The sequence below is a fragment of the Struthio camelus genome, chromosome 5 (assembly GCF_040807025.1).
Source record: "Struthio camelus isolate bStrCam1 chromosome 5, bStrCam1.hap1, whole genome shotgun sequence".
Lineage (NCBI taxonomy): Eukaryota > Metazoa > Chordata > Aves > Struthioniformes > Struthionidae > Struthio > Struthio camelus.
The window spans coordinates 61,091,039-61,112,146 of NC_090946.1; the positions used below are offsets into that span (position 1 = coordinate 61,091,039).

A 21,108-nucleotide genomic window follows, 5' to 3' on the forward strand; every position below is an offset into this window, starting at 1 on the left:
GTCTGCTCAGAAAATGCAGACCTAGTTTTGCAACACAGTAGCCATTGTCCAGGAAGCTATGGCTCAACTAGTTCACTTTCTGTCTGTACCTAATATTCCAAAAAGATGCAGCAAGACAGGCTAGCATGGACAGCATGACCTATAGGAAGCAGTCTGACTGTGTTTTCTTTTTTGCTAGTGAGTTGATGTATGGACCAACTTCTTGAACTTCTGATTTTTAGTCTATTTGATTTTTCCCAAATCAGCAGAAGCATTACAAAAAAGCCATTTATCTTGCATAGTAAATACGATGCAAATATCCAGCATATTTAGCAATATGCTAAAGCACAGTGCTTTCCACGTTGATGTTCACGTAACGATGCTTACATTAAAATGCAGACAATTACAAGCACAAGTTCTATTTGATAGCAAGAAAAGGACAGTGAGCATGAGAGGAAGTATTTATCGGAAAAGAGGAAACAAACAGTGAGAGAAACAGACAGCATACAAGCTAACTTAGAGTTCAAAGATCAAGGCTTAGAAATATTTCATTGGGATTAACTTTGTTTAGAGAAACATCAGTTTGAAAGCTATTCAATTTTAAATGTGAATGAATATTTTTATAAAGATTTTGTTCTAAAGTGCTGGTTTTGATTTTTTTTTTTTTTAAATAGGAACACGAAAAGATTTTCTTACCTGAAAAAAAACCCAGTAACAATTAGAGGGCAGTATATTTACAGGTTATAGTTTCTTCTTCCTCTCTGCTCTACCTCTCATACTACTGGGTGCAATTTTAACACTAAAAAGAAGGAGAAAAGAGCTGAAAAAAAAACTTGAACAGTATCAGAAAGAACAGGCATTTCATCCATGAGGAGAATCAGCTACAGAAATTGTTGCCGTTTGACCTTTATATTTTAGGGGAAGGTATCGGAATATTTGAATTTTTAGCCAAGTTGCTAGCAATGAGCAAAGCTATACTCCATGCCACAGAATCAGAGGTAACAGCCGGCCAACAAAAAGAGGTCAATAATGGCAGAACAAACTGAAGCAAGATTTTTCTATAAAAATCCAAGAAGAAAGAAAGTATCATACAAGATGAGACAGAGAAGAGCAGGAAGAGTCAAATGTTGGCTGAGGACCACTTTCTCTGCATGAAAAGTAAACAGGAGTAAAATCTTTTCTGGAGGTGGGAGAACAGCTTCATGCCTAATGGAACTAAGCAACAAATTTTGACTGCATTATAAATCTGTCTAGATAGAACCTGAACACTAAATCTGAACAATATTTTTAAAGAGCTTCCGTATTTTTTTTTTCCCTAGGGCCAGATAAGTTCAAAGATAATTCTGAGTCTATTTCTCCTTCCTCCAGCACAATGTGAAAACTCGCTCTTAAGATTAGGACAGTGACCCAGCAAAGCTACAGGTGAAGGGCAAATATTTAGATGCAAATAATCCAGAAATATAATGTATACGGTCTTGGCAGCCTGTCACAGATCATCAAGTGCCACTTGTTACTAGCAGGTTGGTGGATATACATACATACATACATACATATATATATATATAAAAGAAAAGCTTTACTAGTCCAGGGAAAGTAATTGTTTAGCACATCTTTCCAGAAGCTTTCCAAATGGCCAAGACAAACGGACAGTTTGTGGGAGAATTTAAAGCAAGATAACCTGATTTTTCTAAGGGTTTTTAAATGGAATTTTTACTTATTAAAATTCAATAGCTAAGTATTTGTAATTCTCTCACATTTGTAGAGCATGTTTCTGAAGCTCCTGCAGTCAAATAGTTAAGCTAATTCCTGTATTTTATAAATATAATACATACACATACATAGACACAACCCTCCCATGAGGGTTTATTTCCTAAACTTTCAGAATTACTGTAATTTGACATGGCCAAGTCATCATTTAATACCTGATGTCCCCTTTTGGCTGCAAAACTCCAAGATATAAATTCTTTTTGCAGCTAAAACAATTAGAAAAAATAAAAATGTTAAAAGGAATAGTATACAAAAATGGATCACACATTTATAAATAAGCATAAATTGAAATTTGAACACCTAATTTATACTATTTTTTGCCTGTGATTGGCATGTAGCAAAGAAATGAGAAAGAAAAACAAGTGCAGAAAAAAAACCTAGAAGTCAGTAAATAGGAAAATGCCACCCAAGAGAACTGGAGAAATACGACTTAAATGTTTTACAATGCTATTTTTTTTCCCCAAGTTATTTCCCAAAACCTGGAATTGCAACCAGCATCATGTGGAAAGCCCAAAAGTTGGGTTCCAAAGAAATTGAAGTGTGAGCAACCCATCTCCAAAAGGGCCCTTCCTTTAAGTAGAGAAACCTGCCTGAAATACTTTTGCAGTTAGAAAAGTGTACCAGAAAAAATGACAGCAGCCCTTGATACCTTTCAAGGCAAAAAACAGTCCTTCTGAGGTTTACTACCAAACTAGTTACAGTGCCAGGGAAATCAAATCACATTTAACTCACTACATTGTATGACCACAATGGTGCTCCATCTCCACTTATTTTTCTTTTCTATAGATGGCAGGTAGGACTAGGTATTGAAGTCTTCATTAATGGGAAGATTGCATGTCCCCCACATCTTTGCTTTTGGAAGAAGTCATTTACAGTCTTCTGACTCTTGTAGCTAGCAGACTAGAGTGACTTTTTTCCTGACAATTCTTTATGCAACTAGGCATTACTATTATGATCCAGAAACCTCTTTAAGCTCATGATCAGTTAAAGATGAGGAACATTCTGACGTTCATCAAGTAACACGCTAAAAAACAGAGGAGATGCAGATTTACAAGTGATACATATTTTTAATTTTAAGTGTTCTCATGTCAGACTGAAAAGAAAATACAGCAACTGAAAAAAAAAAAAAAAGGGACCAACCAAGCTGGGAGCCAGGAGACTGCAATGAACAAGATGCAGTAGCTATTTTTACAACCATTCATATACCTGCTGCCCTTTTACCACAACAGAATACAACTCCTCATTTATTACAAGCTTATCAACCTAGAAGTGTTAAAACAGCATTTCAGAAAGTGGGCAGATCCATTCCCCAGCTCCCTTCAAATCTGCTTCACTGCTAGGAAGGTAAAATAAGCTAGCTACCCCTCTGACCCCACCTCACTTGGGCACATGGGCAATCACTGCTCAAGCCTCAGCCTTGCTGGGAAGGGGAGGAATGACCTTACTAAGCTTGAGCTACATCAGGCACAAGCTGGTGTTTGTATCAGCAGTCCCATTTCCTAACTAGCGCTACTGTCAGCAGCTTGACCTGTTTAGAACCTGCTTTTCTCCAGCACCTCAAATTTACAGAAAACTGTGCAACTTAGACCTAAGCCTCAGAGTTTGTCCCATTGATGGCTTGTACAGCCACTGTCTTGTTGCTCACTTACTCCATTACTCTACTTCCCTTCCCCTAAATATTTTCTTCCCCATGAAGCAGCACACTGGAAAGCAAACCAATATAATACATTTATGAGGGAGGACTTACTACCCCCAACAGGTGGCGATGATCTGAGCAGCAGCCTGAAGGGACAAGCAGGTGCAGAGAAGGCTGAAAGGCAGAAAGCCCATTTTGTCATTTCGTTCAGCCTGGAGTACCCTGACCCCCAGTATCTAATTCTGCTTACTGGATTATCTGTGCCTTAGTCTTAAAGATACAACACTTATCTTAAAAGTTATTGCCCACCTCTCAGATCACAGCAGTTGCACGTCTGCCATAAACAGCACAGACCAGATGCTAAAAAAAACCTATAGCAAGCCTCTGGCAGTGCAGAAAATGTAATCCAGAAATGCGTTTCTGCTGCCCTTTCTAAACTAAAGATTGATTTGAGAGGAACAGAAGTGAAAGAAGTGTGAATATCCTCATATAGAGGGATGCATTTTGTAGTGGTATTTTGAGCATAAGATTAACAATTGGGATCTTTATATCATAACCACTATGAACACTGAGGGTAACCACACCTGTGGTAACTTTATTTCACAAGATTAAAGATACAGTACAAAATGAATCTGTACATCTTTCTATTAACAGAATTTGTTTACACAATTATATTACATTTGACCAGCCTTTATACTGATTTTTTTAAATACAAAATAAATTTACAAAACTCCTACAACACCCTTTTAAGAACTGCAGCTGATAAAAACAAAGGGTTCCCCCCAATAGTCCCTATTTGCCATACGCATTTGCAGTAGTTCTCAAATCAAACTAAATCTTCTTAGTTCAATATTCTCTGGAACAAAAATAGAATTTCAGTTTGTTGCCTATCTAAAAAGGAAGTAATTTGCAAAGGTGAGTGTAATCCCCTGTAATAATCCTTTTATAGGCCCAACCTAGCATACAATAGGTGGAAACTAGATAATGCATAGTCTTAGAAGTCCTTTCACAGCCATGTTTTAATATTCTTCCCTAAAGAGAAGAACAACATCTGTTTCATGGATTTCTTTTTTTCTTGCAAGTTGATTCAAAGAACAGCTGATGCCTTACGGAAGAGAACTATAAAGCAAGTAAAACTGTCTCAAGAGTCTCACTGGGATATAATCAAAGGCCGTATCTTCCATTACACTGTCCTATGACGGACAATATAAAGAAAGGAAAAGCATTAACAGACTAAGCTCTGGGTCAAATTGCACCAGAGGAAAGAACTAGAATCCTGTTTTCACCAACAGTTCAATGTTATTTTTTCAAACTGCAAGAACAGCTGTTTTGTTTGAATAATAATTTGAGATGCTGTACAATGTTTTCCCCTCAAATTTTCATCTTTCCACTGTTTCTCTACATGCAGAGCTCCTATGGACAACAGTTACTACTCTCTTGTTCTGTGCTCCATGCAAGGAGAGAAGAGCACGTGCTTGGGTAGGCCAAACAGCAGGCTCTGGCCTATGTTACTACCAACAAAGAATACAGTTCTACCATTCAAAGCACACTGCACATTCATAGGAAGGCATCCCTTAAACAGCTTCCCCTCTAAACTACTCCTGCATATAAAGTATAAGACGATGTGTATGCTACCCAGCTCCCATAAGAAAAAGCTGTTTGATAAACACAAACATATTGCTGTAAGAGTTACATATGCTTCCCTCAAAACGCAAGTTTCAAATCGACTAGCAAGGGATTGTCAGAAAAACCTAAGTGATGTTCTAGACAACAGATTTAGAAAGTGTATTCATTTCTTTAATCCCTGAGTGAACTTGCTATTACTCATAGTAAGTACCTTTCTACTGCTACCACATTTCATTCAAATGAATGTCATCTGAAAAAGTTAAGTGGTAGGTAGCAATTTGGTGGGAAGGGAAAGAGCAGGAGGAGGATTTCCTTATTGCTTCTTCAAAAAGCAGTTCTTTAAAGTGAAACAACTTGCTGATCTTCAATTTTTTTCGCTGATTTCTTTGATGTAAAATGCAACAGTTCAGTGAAAAAGTCAGCTGTAAGACTCTCACATAGCAGCAGTGATCAAAGATTCTCACGCAGACAGGATAGAGCTTTTAGAATTTAGTTATTGTAGATTAAACACAAGAAAAACAACTTTAAGTTGCAACAAAATTGTTAAACATCCTAAGAGACCAATACCAATGAACCAAAGGTAGTTACCTGGAAAATAGCTTCCATACAAGTAATTTATCATGCTGAGTGCAAAAGAACTATTAAGTGATAGAAGTAAAAATACTTCAGAGGAAGTGTTCAGAAGTCACAGATATCTCAGAAATGCAGCTGGAGAGCGCTGTACACTTTAGACACGATGTAAGTTCAATACTGTTCCATTTGCTAATGATGACTGGAACTGAAATATGATATTCCTCTACTGCATGCTGCATCCCTCTAAACTAAAATGAAAGATTTGTCTGCATATAACCAGCATAAGCACTTTGAAGTACTGAGAAGCTCTACCTATATTTTAATACTAGTCATCCATGACGTTTCCATTTCCAAAACAGCAGATTTCTTATCCTTGTTCCCAAACTACAGATACATTGCGCAATGGTCTCCTTATAAAGGCATGAAGTATAAAACCACACAGACGTCCCAATTCTACCGCATATTAATACATTGCTGCCAATCCACTGGAAAAAACTTGTGCATGAAAGGAAGCCTGTAACCATTTAAATGCAACAGATTTTGTCAGAAAACTGGTAAGACTTCCCCATTCCTATTTCATTCTGCTTTAAGACAGGATATTCAGAGGGTTTAACGCTAATACAGAAATATTTAACCACCATTGAACAGACAGGAACAGAAATATCTATTTCTTGCCCCACAAAGCTATTCTTCCTCCTGCCTCCCCCCCCCAAAATTATAGTTCAATGAAAAACAGTTACGAAGTCAAGACTCTCTTTGCAGTCTAAAACACCATCAATCCACAGGTCATTTCTTCACTCCCCTTGGAATGCCTCTGCACTGACCTGGTGATATATCAAGAGGCCACAGATGGTTAGTCTCCTGTCTCTTTGGATTTTCTTGTTACAAGGGACCCTCAGATGGCACAGCCAGGCAGAAATGTCATTCTGGCCCTCTAATATATGCCAAAGACAAGAGGTAGGCCATAGCCAGAGCACCGCTGTGATCTAGTACAGTTTTTTTTTTTTTTTTAAAACTAGTCAGCCACACTTTGGAGTAGCATTACTGGCATAAGTCCATGCTGCTTTGTACTTGGGCATAAAACAGATGCCTGCATGAGATACCACATCCATTTCAACTGCACGAACACCTTCTTGCAGTGCAGGTCACTTACAGGATTGTTAAACTCAAGACTCAGCCTCTAAAAACAAACAAAAAAGTAAGGGCAGAAGTCTTCTCAGTGAGTCAGCTTTCTTCAATGTCCGCACTAGTGATTTCCGCAATTGAGACTCAGCCTCTTCATAAGTGTAAGATTAAAAGATTTAGGAACACTACCAACTTGTCCTTATTTCAAGAAGGATTGCAAGTTACACACAAGCTCCTAAAGTTTTAGAAAGGTTAAGAGAAGTCTGGGAACTGTGTGTACAGTCTTCAACCTACCAACCTTACAGACCCAATCTGTCCCAACCCACCTCCTAGGCCACATATTGACTGCGGACAACTGCTTACGCTAAGGTTAATGGAGGAAAATACTTAAAACAAAAGCACATAGGCAGAGTGACTTGTTTGCTGGCTTAGTTTTTACAGATTTTTATAAATAATCCATGTTAAACCATCCAAGACAACATAAAAACCCGAAATGTGAGAAACGCTAAGAAATAAAATAAGAACTGTAAGAATACTTGGGATGTAGATCTGAATATAAGTACATATTGCCCTAATCTTTTTTGACTTTGAACATATTTCAGCTTCTGGGACTTAAATTGGCCATAACATTTTCTTTTTTAAATAGGGCAGCTGCTACCAGGCAGACAAAACCTTCTAACATTAGTCTTCTGCTCTCTAGGAGATGAGAGGGACTTTGAATAAAGAGGAATAGATACAGCAGGCAATATTTTTGTAGTAGCACACTTGTGCTTCCACGAAAAAAAGCCATAGTGTTATTCCATTGGCACTGAAATAACATTCAAATCAGTTTCAAAAGTTTCTTATCCCTGAAAAAAGGCATCATTCTAAGCAGCTTTCAGACTTTTTTTGTTTACTTCTTTGCGCCTCTTTTTGGGGGAGAGACCATTAATCCAAAGTCCTAAATCAAAATGGAAAACGTTCCTGTTGGAAAAATCCAGTTCTTTCACTGAGGCTCGTGTTGCTACTGTGGTGGTTGATGCTCTGGTGGTGGTTCCTGTTGAGGCACAGCTGGCCGCAGTCCTGCTGGTCTGGGAATTGCCTGATGTTGCCTTTGTCTGTAAGCTATAACTGTCCCCAGAAGCAAGGCGATGATAGTCATAAGGTAAAGATCCCACTCAGGCCCCAGCAGCTGGTCCATGTCAATATGTGAGAATACTTCCCTGATCTAAGAAACAAGAAGTCCACACAATCACGTTAAAGAGCAAGAATGGGAAGTTACTTTGGTTTTAAATTTGACTTAAAACTTTTCATGTAGAAGTACCAATTTTAAGACTTCAGTAGCGCTTTTTCTCTCTGAAAAATAGGAGTTACCACAGTGACATCCTTAACTTCCAGGAATTAAGTGCCCTTATGAGCCATTCTCTGTAAGATGAGCTATTCTAAAGACAGAGGCCCTTGCTACATAGCTTTGTGACTTTCAGATACACAGCATTAAAGTATACAGATAATTTAAATCTGAATCGGGTATGCAACACCACTAGTTGTCTTGAAGAAGAGCAAGTAATACAGAGGCAGCGAACTAATCAGTCCAAAGTGGAAGCCATCAGCAGATGCCCATGAACAACAGAACATTAAACCCCAGGTTGTTTGCACAGTACAATGCTGAGAATCACCTAGATAAGGCATGCGCAAGTGACCAGCCAAAGTGACTTACTGTTAGTTTTGACTGACCTGCTTTTATATCGGACTCTAATTTGCCTAAGCACTAGTCAATGCACACTTGATGCACACTGACCTTCGTATACAGAGACATTGTCAATTTTGTCCGCATTAGAAGTCTTTAAATTTGGAATATCAGTGTTCTGCATAATAGGTTCTGTTAGTGCATATCGATATTTGCTCAATTGGTTTAGAATATTTGATTTTCCCCTCCAGAAAAACCTTAGTCCTAGACTGAGTGTTGTCATTCTTAGCCGGATTGTGTGAACTCCGGTTTGCTGTAAGTAGGAATAGCTTCCCTACCATTTGAATTCATCAAGTAACCCAAAAAGGCAGTAAGATACCAGAATATTGATTATTTCAGACCCTACACAGAGAAGTCATCTAAGAATTTAGCCAAGTATTTTGGTGCCATGATTCAGCACCGACTCTGAACAGTCTAATGCATGTCATCTTTTCATAGAAATCAAACTAGACTCAGAGGGGATTGTTAGACAGTATAAAATCAGGGCTACAAAAAAGCACTTATTTTTTCTTAAGCAATGATCATGTCGTTTGAATTATCTGTTTAATTCTGGTAACAGGTGCTCATGGATAAGAACAGTCAAACAGGCCAGGAAAATTCTCTTCAAGGGAAAAATTGTGCAAGCATGTTGGCTGGGCCAGTTTCATACAATCACAAAAATAAGTAATTTTTGTGGTTTCAGTAATTTTCTTAAGAGACAACAGTGCAAAAGCCATGTATCACAAGTCTTCAGAAGGCTCGAAGATTTCTATTTTTAAATAAGTTGAGTAGTGAACACTATCTTTTTTTCTTTTTTAAATTCTGCATTACTTACATTGATTTCTCGTACATACTGCAAGGAATAGATCACTCCAAGCTTGCAAAGTGCGAGGAAGACAGGAACCTGAGCATCTGGGCTTGCTTCAGCAGCCATGTCATAGAACCGTTTTGCAAGGTGAATATCCTATGGTTAAGATGATATAAAACTCAATTTTGAAAGAAACAGAAAAGGTCACCATAAAAACTAGAGCTTTTTCTATTTTATATTGTCACTTAGAAATAGGATGTGTTGATTGCATTAACAACGAACATTTAATAAGAATTTCCCCTTTTTCTCTGAGAGATGTTGATCTCTGAAGAGAAAAGTAAAGGGAAGCTTTTATCTGAAGATGAAGCTATCATTACTGAAATTGAAGACCATAAAGAGACTAGTATTAATATAGTCAAGCCATACACTGCAAACTATAGAGTACAGATTTAGACAGTAATCACACTACATCTCCAATGCCACACTAAACGTAAAAAGACTGAGAAATCATGCAGGAGGAAATACCTGTTTATCCTCTCAATTATACTAGAGGATACCTGTTGTATATAGCCTACAATTTCTAGCGATTTCTGCACACACTCCCAAATTTGGCATAATCTTTACCCAAACTGACCTAACTTGCAGTAGTGAGGACAGCTTGGCAAAAGTATGAGCACAAATGGTTAGCAACTTTAGCATGAGCTTGTATTAGTGTTCTCTACTGTAGAATTAGGATAAGAAGGTGACTGTAGGGAGAAGGGACAGCATGTAATTAAAAAGCTTAACTTTCCTTTTTTGGCTCTGCTTCATGCACATGCAGCAAAATTAGGACGCTTAGATACAGGTTGCCTATGTTCACTTGGACTGAAGTGGAGGATAGCATAAAACTTACCTCTAAGTACTCACAGTCAGATATTAAAGAAAACTCCAGGGTTTCATGAAACATTTTAATTCTAGAATTTTATCCTAACTGTGGAATACCTTCATCATTTTCTGTTCACTGATATAGCAAAGCTTAGTGTCATAGCAAGTGAAGATAATAATATGAAAAGATATACATAAGTGTGTATCAACTAGCTCACACACTTCAACATTTCACTTCAGAACAACTCTGAAAAGGAACTGTTTTAAGTCTGCCTTTTGAAGAAACTGTTTATCTCCCTTGTACTGTGTTAAGATCAGTACAGAGGCAGATTCTAATCATAATTTGCTTTCGTTTCTTATTAGCATTAGTATTCTGCTTACACATTCTTCATTCTCACTTGATAGATGAGCGAGAACTGAAGCTCATGAACTTTAATACACATGAAGAACTGAAGTACCATGCCAAGCCTTGAGAAGTCAACGAAAGTTAAATTGTTATTTTGAACAGGCTGTTCATACACAGAAACAATATTCATTCTTTGATAAGGCAGACTCAGAAGCTGGACTACGTAAGTCAATGAAAAGCAAGTGTATAACAGTTTACATAGGAAATTTCTGAAGGGGTTTAATATTTAGAACTGGTATGAAAACCACTTAGGTATATTAAATAAGACATGGAAACCTATATGTAACAAGAAAAAGCATTCACTCAATAAGTAAATATTGAATAAAGTAAAGGCTGTACAGGGATAACAGTAAGGAATACTGTAGTCATCCAGGATTATTCAGGATGAACAGCGACCTGAATTGAAGCTGTACAGGCCACGTTATTGATCATTTTCTCTAACTCTAGAGTGCTTGCAATTTTATAATGTGGACATAGGTAGGCAAGAGACTAGAAGGGCGTACAACCCTTTCTTCAATAGGGTCAATCCCCATTTGTTAGATGCTATCATATTGTACTCTGCCTCTTCCACAGAACTCCGGTGGAAGAACAGACTTCAGTGGTAAATATCCACTACGTGAAGTACAACTTCAACTGCCAGTTATTTTCAGAAATAAACAAAATTCAGCAGTTTCCATGCTAGGAATGTAAGCCAAATATTCTTTTGCTTCATTCAAAAAATCAATCTTTGTCTTTTCCAGAGTATCTAGCTTCACTGTCTCATTTTAGTCTTTTACCTAGTCAGTACTCATCACCATTCTCTGTTAACTTAGTCCTAATCTTTTTGGAGAAAGCAAGCAAAGAACTTGCATATCCAGAATTTCTAGACTGGTTTCATACACTGAATTTCCTTGCCTAGACATTCTGAGAGCCTGCCTCCTGCATCCATATTCAATGTCTCAATTTCCCATGTAGCCCAATTCTTCCTTTTCTAATGATCTTTATGAAAGGATTATTCAGCTCGATAGAGCAAGGCTGCTTTTGGTCATCTGAGCGAATGAGATCTCCTCTGCACTCATTTCAGATGTCTAGGTGCAGCCATCTTCAGGTTAGAGAACGCTCAGTGCAAATGATAGCATCAGGACTCATTTTTCTCAAGTTCTTGGCAGTTAATTTGAGCAAGATGTAACATTTTCCAGCTGTTTTTAATCACTAAGTTAGCTTGTTTCCAATTCAGAAGCAAAAGGAACACTCTTGTAGTCTGTGCTCAAAGCATGAAGTTAGATTTTCTTAAAAAAAGAACCCCTAACTTTAGCGCTGTCACCTTCAGCTGCAGCCTCATTTACAGAAGAGCTGGCTAACTGTTTTTAGTTACAAGTTTGAAGTAAATATAGAGTCAACAGCAATTTTCCCAGTGTTGAGGACTCAGTTTTGCAAAGAAAACAATTCTAAATAAAATCTGAAAATAGGCTGAGAAATAATGCTTCTTGCATACTGTACTGCCACCTCTGCAACTGGGTCACTAAGTTCTCAAATACTGATCGCTTGCTACTGCCACAGTAACAAGACAGACCTAAGACCCGCCCTATACCGTTCTAACTTTTTGCCAAGAAAACTTGGTTTTTTAATAGACCAAAAGAATAGAGAAATGTGTACCTAGACAAAACCAAGTGTTAAGGCTCAATAAAAAGGAAAAAGTCAAACTGTTTCTTACAGCACCAGCTAACCCAGGAGATATTACTCAATTCATTAATTGTAGAGATTAATCATTAAGGTGATGTAGGTTGCTCAAAATTAGCATACGAGTACAAATGATATTATTTTGACACATACAGGAGCATGATACTCAGGGTTTACAGGATTCTACAAATCTTGCTGTTCACTGCTGTGCAAGAATTAAGTTTCCTACGGTAACCAGATATACTGCCTTGTTTTAGGGGGTGTAGTTTGTAAAGCACATTGCAGTCTAGTCTAACTTGACAAACCATAGCTAACAATCACATTGTCATTAGTGCATCTGACTTGTCACTTAAAGACACACAGAACTAAGATGTTTTCAAGACATTTTGATGTAGAAAACTAATTAACTTGAGTTTCAGAGCATGAGAACAATCTTGTGCTAAAATATGTTGACTTTGGAATTGATTTGTATTCATTCTGTTACACTTCAGAGCCTTGAAAGTACCACTCAAGGATATTTTAAGTCTATGGTTTTTTTGCCAGTCATCACAATTTCAGATAATTTTTTCCCTGTCTATGCTTCATTTCTTCACATATAGAAGTGTGAAGTAGATATACTTATCAATACTTTTCCCAGAGAACAAACAGAGAGAAGCTAATCTCTGTTAAGTATTTATATAGTACCCAAAGCTCAATACTGGTTAGGGCCTTTGTCAAGCATTAATAAATGCCCTTTTATTTCAGTGAGCCACACTATCAGCCTACAGTTTACTCACCTGCTTGATGCCCAGTCCCTTCTCATGCATGTAACCCAGATTAAACATTGCTTGAGCACTGTGCTGCTGCTCTGACGCCAGTCGATAGTGAATAAATGCAGTTTCATAATCAACATCGGTGCCAAAACCATAAAAATGGTAATCTCCAAGTTTAATTCTTGCAACAGTATATCCTATAAATAAAGAAACAGTAAAAAACAAACCCAAACAACTTCCCCCCCAAAACCCCAGAGATGCAAAGTCTTTAATTTCACAGGAAGATGCTTTAAGAAGGACTTTTGAAAAAGGTATTCCTTTCCAGTTGCACAGATCATTTCCTTCACCCCCCCCCCGCCATGTAAACAGCTTTTTCCAGAAATCATTGGATTTATTAACCACATTTATTAACCAGAACCAATTGATTTCTATTTTTCAGCAAAGTAATAAAGAGAAGGGTCACATAATCCCAGCAATCTTTGCAATATTCCTATTAATATTCAGCATTATCAGTTGAAAAAGCTAAATGATGTTGTTCCTAGTCACTTACTCAGGGAAAAAATCCTTCATTGATTATACTTTCACGTAGTACTAAAACTATACAACAGCGCTATAGCATTACTATACTTAAAGCCCTTAATAATGAGGGCTACTAACTTTGTTTTTTTAAATGGAGATATTGAAGATTTGAAAGGTAGTCTCTGATAATCATTTGGTAATGGTATACTTCACCATCCCACCATTTTAATTTCTGACTTTCTGGTAAAAGCCAATAATACTGTAGGTCTACAGACTTTTGGACAAACCCTTAAGCTCCATTTGCATGATACGCTTGCTCCTCAAAAACAGTTAATAGGCAGACACTGATGTAGCTGCATACACATGTGTGAAAGTTAAACTTCACACAGATGTTTAACAATAAAGTTCAGCTTCGCTTATTTTAATAATAGGGTCATATGCACCAGTGCATAAACTCTGGTTCACTGGATATCAAGACTGCATTCTTGATCACTGAGCTTTGCTTGGAGTAGGAGACTATATTTCTTAATTGATCACAAGAACTAAAACCTCAAAGGTATTTACAGTCATTTTTCAGAGTGGACCTATTCTTAGAAAAGTCAGTTTCAGTATCCATTCATCATAATACTGCTCAATACTATTCTATAATTCCCCATGGAATAGCAAAAGAAATACAATGTATATACACCAGATCTACACACTTGTGCTTCCTTTTATTCTTTAGCGCCTCAGAACTCAAAGTATACTGCAATGACAACTACCAGTGGAATGAAGAATGGGAACCAACCTACGCAGAATATAGCTAATGCTGAAAAGAAACAGATAAGCTTCCTCTCCTTCCCCGTTTCATAAAAAATGGGAAATTAAACATTAGTGGCGCTACTAAAATAACTTAATTGGAATTGTTGAGTATAATATAGATTTTAGTTTATGAAAACTTGAAGCCTGCAGAGTATGTATTTGTGTGGGATTACTGGGAATTCCTATCCACAATGAAGGAGACTATGAACAAGACATGGACAGGTAGATTTGGAACTGGTCACTTAAATATTTTGTCTAGTTTGCAGTGTGAAAACTTGCTCACATGCTGCTTAAGGATTGGCAGCATGTGAGCAATCTAAGGATTAGACTCTGCTTAACCACACTACTTGTACCAGCTAGATACAAGACAATATACTGTTCTGGGAAACTAAATCTTATTCCAAGATGAGAAAACAAACCTACAAGATTAGTAACAATAAATAGATGATATCTATCACTGAGTACCCTTCAGCCTAGCTAGCAAGCAGACAGGAGACCTACCTTGAGAAGCTGCTCTATTCCAGTGAAGCAAGGCTCGAGGATAGGTTTCATTTTCTCCTACTATGCTAGCTTCTTCTAGAGAAGAAAGAAAATTCAGTTAAGAATGAACACAGTATGTACATACAAGTCAACAGAAGGCCACACAAAAAGTTTATATTCACAATCTGCTATAATGAATTAAAACTGAAATCTGTTACAGCAAAATTAAGATTCAGCCTGTCTAAAACTAACAAAACTTTCATTTATATGCCTTTTCTATATTTCTGACCCACATAGGGCTACGAACAGCAAACTATTTCATTGCACTCCTTCCCCTGAAATATTTCTAGATTTTGAGCAATTTAAAGCAGCCTTCATGTTGGCTGTTACACCTTGCTAGGATTTACAATGATTGCCAGTTCAGTGCCTTGATCGGGAAAGTGTAAGTAATTTATAGCCATTCTTCCTTTCCAAGTTCTATGGTAAGCAGTACAGCTCCTTCTGTAGATTCAGTATCCTATACTCAGCAAGGACTTTAACCTTCTGATAAAGACTGTTAAGATTCACCTGCATAATCTGAACAACCATATTCACCACTTCGGGGAGCACCAGGAAGTTCTGTTCTATAGAGGTATGCTTTGTTATAGAGCTCCAGAAAGTATTTACTCTTGAGTTCTTTGGAGTCTCCATATACAGTCCACTAGCTTATAAGCGTGGATATCTAAAATCATTAATGCTTAAAATCAAAAGGAACCCATCCTTCAACTAATTTTCTTCAGAAAATTGCACTAGCAGGCAATGTCCATCCTGTGCTTGTGAGTGTCCAGACCTCTCTATGCTTTAAAGGCTTGAGTTACTTCATATAAAAATGCTAGCCTGCTACCAGTTTTACTGGGTAGAAAAAGAACTGTTTCTTCTAGTAGATCAGAAATTAAGTATGATGTGACAAAACTTGAACCTTTTATTTTGAAGAAAAAATACTCTTTATTAACAGAGGTTGAGTAGCATATAGTCCCCATCTTTACAGGGGTTAGATTTTTTTAGTATTTTAATTGTGAAAAAATACATCATAAAGCTCAGTATTAAAAACTCCCTCATAACACAGTCTCACTTCTTTAAGAACTGATGTAATCTTACAGGCATCTCACCCTTTCCCACTTCAGGAGATTCTGAAACATACTTGAGGAATGCCAGAAGATGCAATTCTCAAGAGTACAAAGGTCAGTCTCTGGCAAAGGTGCACCCAAGATACAATGCTAAGGTACACACTCTGGTCTGGTCATCCAGAAAGCAAGACTCGTCAAAATGATAGCTTAAAATTCCTAACCAGCTAGACTGCATGTTTTATACAGCAGTGCTATAGCTACTTCAGAATAGAACTTTTCTTACTTGTTTGAAGGTTGCTGAAATATCATCAAGACCAGATAGCTCAAGAAATTTATAACTTTTTAGTATAACTATGGCTTCACCCATACTACCTACAGTAAACATACAGACATGCTATATAAAGTGTATAAAATAGTTTTAAACTAACTGCCAGTGGAGAGGTAGATACAACAGAGTAACGACAACTGAAACTTGAAACCAGAGATGATGCTAAATATCTCTGCAGGCATGCCATCACAGCAAAGGCTGATGTCATTGCTGTAGCTTTTTCTAAATAAGAGTCACTAAAGCACCTTTGAAAAACATTAATTCGAAACTAAGACATTAGATTAGCCTACTGAACACAGATACTTGGATTTTTATATCAAGATATAAAGCTCTAAGCTACTAAATCAGAGATCCAGACAATTTAAAATACTAGTTTTTGTAGCTTCTGGAAAGGATTTGTTACTTGTACTTCCATTGTTTGACCCCAAACTTTAACACACCTTAAACCTAGACACTTAGTTTCATTGAAAGAGAATGATCTGTTTTACTTGGAAAAATTTAACCAACTGCCTGGCTCTTTATCTATTTCAATTGTAGAACAAGCTAAAAAAAGAAACACTGAGAAAAGCCGTTACAAAATACAGAACAAAGGAAAGTGAAGCTTGTGCGCATATCAAAGAACAACAGTGAAACTAATATTACTATATTGATTTAAAATGAAAATGCAAAAACTGTTTAGAAAGTCTGAGGAAGAGAAACTCCAGCACTGTACAAACATCTAAAGCATTCTCACTATTCCATATTTTTAAATCCCAGAAGTGAGAATTTAAATATACTCTATCTTTTAGACTAGAATGTTATCCTTAAAGGTAAAGGGAAAAGTAACTGCTTTCCAGTGTGAAGAGAAGGAAGGGGGATAAAGCCTCACTTAAAGGTACAAGCTTACAAAAGCTATTTAAATATTAAAACGCATTTCCAGGCACTCTGTAGTTCCGCTAAACAGACTACTGCGGACCAGCTCTAAAACCTTTTGATACTGGAGTCCTTACTCTGATCAAGTATGAAAGCAGCGTTGCTTTGTGCAACTTCATAGCCTTGTTCTGCCAAAAGAAGATATTGAACCACAGCAGAATTTGAATCACCATCTTTATAGCTGTTGTAGGCAGTCATAAGTCTTTCAGACCAACGGCCTCGCTCGCATACATTCTTAAACAACTGCAGAGAAAAAACACAGGGAAAATGGCTGTCAGGAACTTCAGAAATTCAGATTTTGCAGGAGGTACATCTTTAATAGATATTAAGGTATTCAACATTTCAAAGGCAAAGCTGGAGAGAGAACCTCAGTGCTTATGACACAGCTTCCTAAGCAAAAGCAATACAATGCAAGTGGTAGAAGTTCGTCATGGATACAGCTGCATCGATAATGTTAACAGCAAAAAACAAAACCAGTCCTTCTTCCTCATAAGGCCTTCCTACAGGCAGAAAGGACTGTCCTTATAAGGGAAGGCTTACAGCTTTGTCATATATAAACTGCTAGAAACCAACAATTTCTATCCTGAAGTCAGAGCCTCAAAATTTGCTGAATAGCTGCTTGGAGAATACAAAAGTGTCCATGACAAACTATATGGGAAAAGTGGCAGTTACATCACTGAGGGCTCTCATGTCTTTAAGATGCATTTCCAAGACTCCAACTATTTATATTTTCATAAATTTAATTCTTTGAATTCCACAACAAGACTCAGATGCTCACTCAGAACCATACTTGATATGAGCTTTTCAGAAGCTTACTATTTGTCAGTTCAAATGTTATACTTAATCTTGTCTAAATGAAGAATTCAGGACTCAAAATACTGATAACTTGCTTTATATTACTACTTCTAAGTTTTGAAAACAAAATTACTAGTTTGCTGTATCAGAGTACCATAAAATTTAAAGATTTTCCTCATGAAATACAAAAGAGTTTGATATATTACTTTTCCTTACAATAGCCTTGATTCTGCAGTGAGCAATGGATATATGCTAAAAAAACTGTCTACATAAGCAGACACTTCATACAACCTTTGGAAGTTAGCATTTATGTGACCTTTATAAAAAGATGCCCTTACCTCAACAGCAGTATGACAGGATCGCATCACTCCAGTGCCAGTAGCATGCATCTGAGCCAGATTATAAAAAGCCAGGATGTGGCCACCCTGGGAGGCCAAATTAAAATATTTTAAAGCTTGTTTATAGTCCCTCTTGACTCCAATACCATCTAAAAGAAAGAAGGAGTCAATGCTATTGATTCCTCCTAAAAAGGAGAGCTGTATGAAATACAGTATGCACTTAGTCTTTAAAAATTAAGAATGAAAGGCAACATTACGCAAATATTATGAAAAAAGAAAACAAAAATGAATGCAATACAGTAACACCACTTTACATGCAGTTAAGTACAAGCACGTCTACTCTTCTAATGCCACCTAGTGAATGATTAGTGACAGGGCAGATGTTTAGAGTCCCAACAAGCAATCTTTTTGATGCCACTTACTGTAATACATCGAACCTAGTTGAAGCTGTCCATCAACCCATCCTTGTTCTGCAGCCTTCTGGAAATACTTCAGCGCTAGCTCATAGTTCTGTAGGAATATTGGGTCCAGTCATTAGAGCCTTGCAACGCACCATAATTTAAATAAAGACCATGTGCGCAAACGTGTGGGTAGACCTCTTGTATTATCAAAGAATTACAGCAAGATGTTCTATTGTGAAAATAGAACAGTTCAGAAACAGAAAATGGAACAGCTACACACTCAGGAAATGTTAATATCATTGCGGCCTACCTGAAAGCTGGCATTCACATATAGCATTGCTATGAGTTGTTATGCTTAGCTGAAAGGATGCCCTTTTCTAAGAAAAAATAGCTCTAACTTATTTCCTCAACTTTCAGTTAATTCAGCTTTTTGAAAAACTATTTGCATAGCTAAATACAAAACATTTGATAAAGAAACTGTTCATGTGGGGAAAAACAAGGTGAATGAACTAAAGTCCTCCAGTACTCTTGCTTGTATCAAGAGACATGCAAAATTGGAGCAGTTCAGGTTTTTGTCTTATTTCACAAGACAATTAAAGCTAAGTTCAAACCTACTGCTGAAAATTCACTTGGCTCTACTTTAACAGCTTCAGTGATGTTTTCAGCATGTACGTTTCACGCTTTTAAACGTAAAATAAGTCTTCACAAATAATTCTTCTATAGCACTTCCCTCCAGAAAGGGCATTTGTTGACAACAAGTTACACAATCACCCAGGATTAGAAAGATGACTGCCAAAAGCTTACCACCGGAACACCTCTTCCATAGAGGTAAGCCATTCCTAATCCACTCTGTCCAACTGGATTACCCTGAAAACACAGGAGAACACTTCTGGAAAGAAAGGCAAAACCTATGGCTGTATGTTTCCATCTTAGTACATCTTTAACATCACTAAAAAAAATTATTGCTTAAGACAGAATTGTTTTGTATCATTGCTCCTATTAAGTAATAGCTATTTAGGCAGAAAAGAGCAATTGGTAATTCTTATTTAGTAACCACACAGCTGATTTTAATGGGAAAGCAACATACAATAGTAATTATAATCACTGTGCATTTTCAAAGTGTTGCACAGGATGTACAATCTGGAAAGGCAGGGGCATTAATACTTATTTCATCCTCAGTTTTTTCAAGCTTGATTTGTTCTGGATGTTACAGAAGCTCCCAAAACAACTAAGGCAGCTCTGAGATTCTGTCTTAAATTCAGGCCAGACAAGGCTGTCCTGCACGCTGCATTACTGACCAGTGCCTCTGCAGCAGTAAATAATGCTATGGTATTCCTTCAGCACCAAGGCAGGCAATAGTGCACACCAGAAATGTTTACGGAAAACACAAAGTCAGCAAACAGCAAGAGGCATAAAGCAGCAAACTAACTGTGGACTGCAGAAGGCATGAAGACAGTATCTTCTTATAACAGTCCCTTCAACACTTCGTTTACTGTTACACATGTGCACCATCTTTCCTCGAGAACTAGTTATGCTTTAACTCTACAAATGCTACTATAAGGGTAAGGTGGAAGAAAGGAGGGATAACACCCAAAGAACAAATGCCCCGGTTAGATAAGAGGTATGAGAACAAAAACATTATCTACTCCCTGACTAGGGAGCAGAACCAAGCTAACACAGTATCAGTGCATCTTACATCACCATGGCAGGGGAATTTAGGAGAATTTGAAAATTAACAAAATTGCAGAGAAAATTCAAGTGGACAGTATTTCGTACTTTGTCAGCATTCACGAGTTAGACTCCTTGTGTTATGCAGTTTCATTAAGCACTGTGACTACAACTGCAGGCAATTTCAGACATTCTAGACAAGCAGGATTTAATTATGGGCTTACCTGACCTAGAAGTTAGGGGTAGGTGCATGTGCAAAGCCAACAAAAAGGCATCTGTAACAAACCTGAGCTAATGAACCATTTCAGTGCATATGCTGTAAGTATTCCTAGCTTACAGATAATCATACCATATCAGCAGCTTTCTTGAAATACTGAAGAGCTGTTTCATTGCTTTGAGGTACAATATCACTTCCTTCTGAGTACATCTGAAAAAGAAAGGTATTATTAACAATTGAAAAAGTCAATTTAGGTTACAGGTCACGAAGCACTTTAACTTCACATATCAGGAAATCTGTTACATTACTAGCCCTATTCTTATTCTAGTATAGAATGATCATTATAGAACTAGTCCAGAAGCAGGAAACATGTCTCTATGCTGTAACTGTCAGACTTGGAAGGTTTACCTTTCCAATGCAGAATGATCTGCCCATAAAATTAAAAAGGTTAGGTGACATCTTTCATGTTTGTTCAGCTTATACCTATGTGCAGTAAAGAACACAACCAGGTAGACAGTCCTGTGATATCAGTGTAAGCCAGATTATATTAGCTGTTAAAATACTTTTGGAAAACAAAGCAAAATTGGATACTAGACCCTGTTCCTAACACCATTCAGCATTTATTAGATATAAAATATGCTAG

General features: G+C 37.2%; 1 protein-coding gene across 4 annotated transcripts in view; it reads right to left on the reverse strand.

The window, feature by feature from the left end:
- Positions 1–3,946: 3,946 nt before the first annotated feature.
- Positions 3,947–21,108, reverse strand: part of SEL1L (SEL1L adaptor subunit of SYVN1 ubiquitin ligase) — a 37,129-nt gene continuing 19,967 nt past the window's right edge. Inside the window, exons 13-21 of one of the 4 annotated variants that reach the window (XM_068946724.1) lie at positions 20,598–20,675; positions 19,385–19,447; positions 18,602–18,689; positions 18,180–18,328; positions 17,217–17,289; positions 14,722–14,793; positions 12,925–13,097; positions 9,247–9,375; positions 3,947–7,913 (exon numbers count right to left, since the gene is read on the reverse strand). In XM_068946724.1, coding sequence (XP_068802825.1) covers positions 7,710–7,913; positions 9,247–9,375; positions 12,925–13,097; positions 14,722–14,793; positions 17,217–17,289; positions 18,180–18,328; positions 18,602–18,689; positions 19,385–19,447; positions 20,598–20,675 — 1,029 coding nt within the window. In that variant the 3' untranslated portion in view covers positions 3,947–7,709. Of the gene's footprint in view, positions 7,914–9,246; positions 9,376–12,924; positions 13,098–14,721; positions 14,797–17,123; positions 17,290–18,179; positions 18,329–18,601; positions 18,690–19,384; positions 19,448–20,597; positions 20,676–21,108 lie in introns of all 4 variants that reach the window. The other 3 variants (XM_068946723.1, XM_068946722.1, XM_068946721.1) reach the window with 3 other exon arrangements.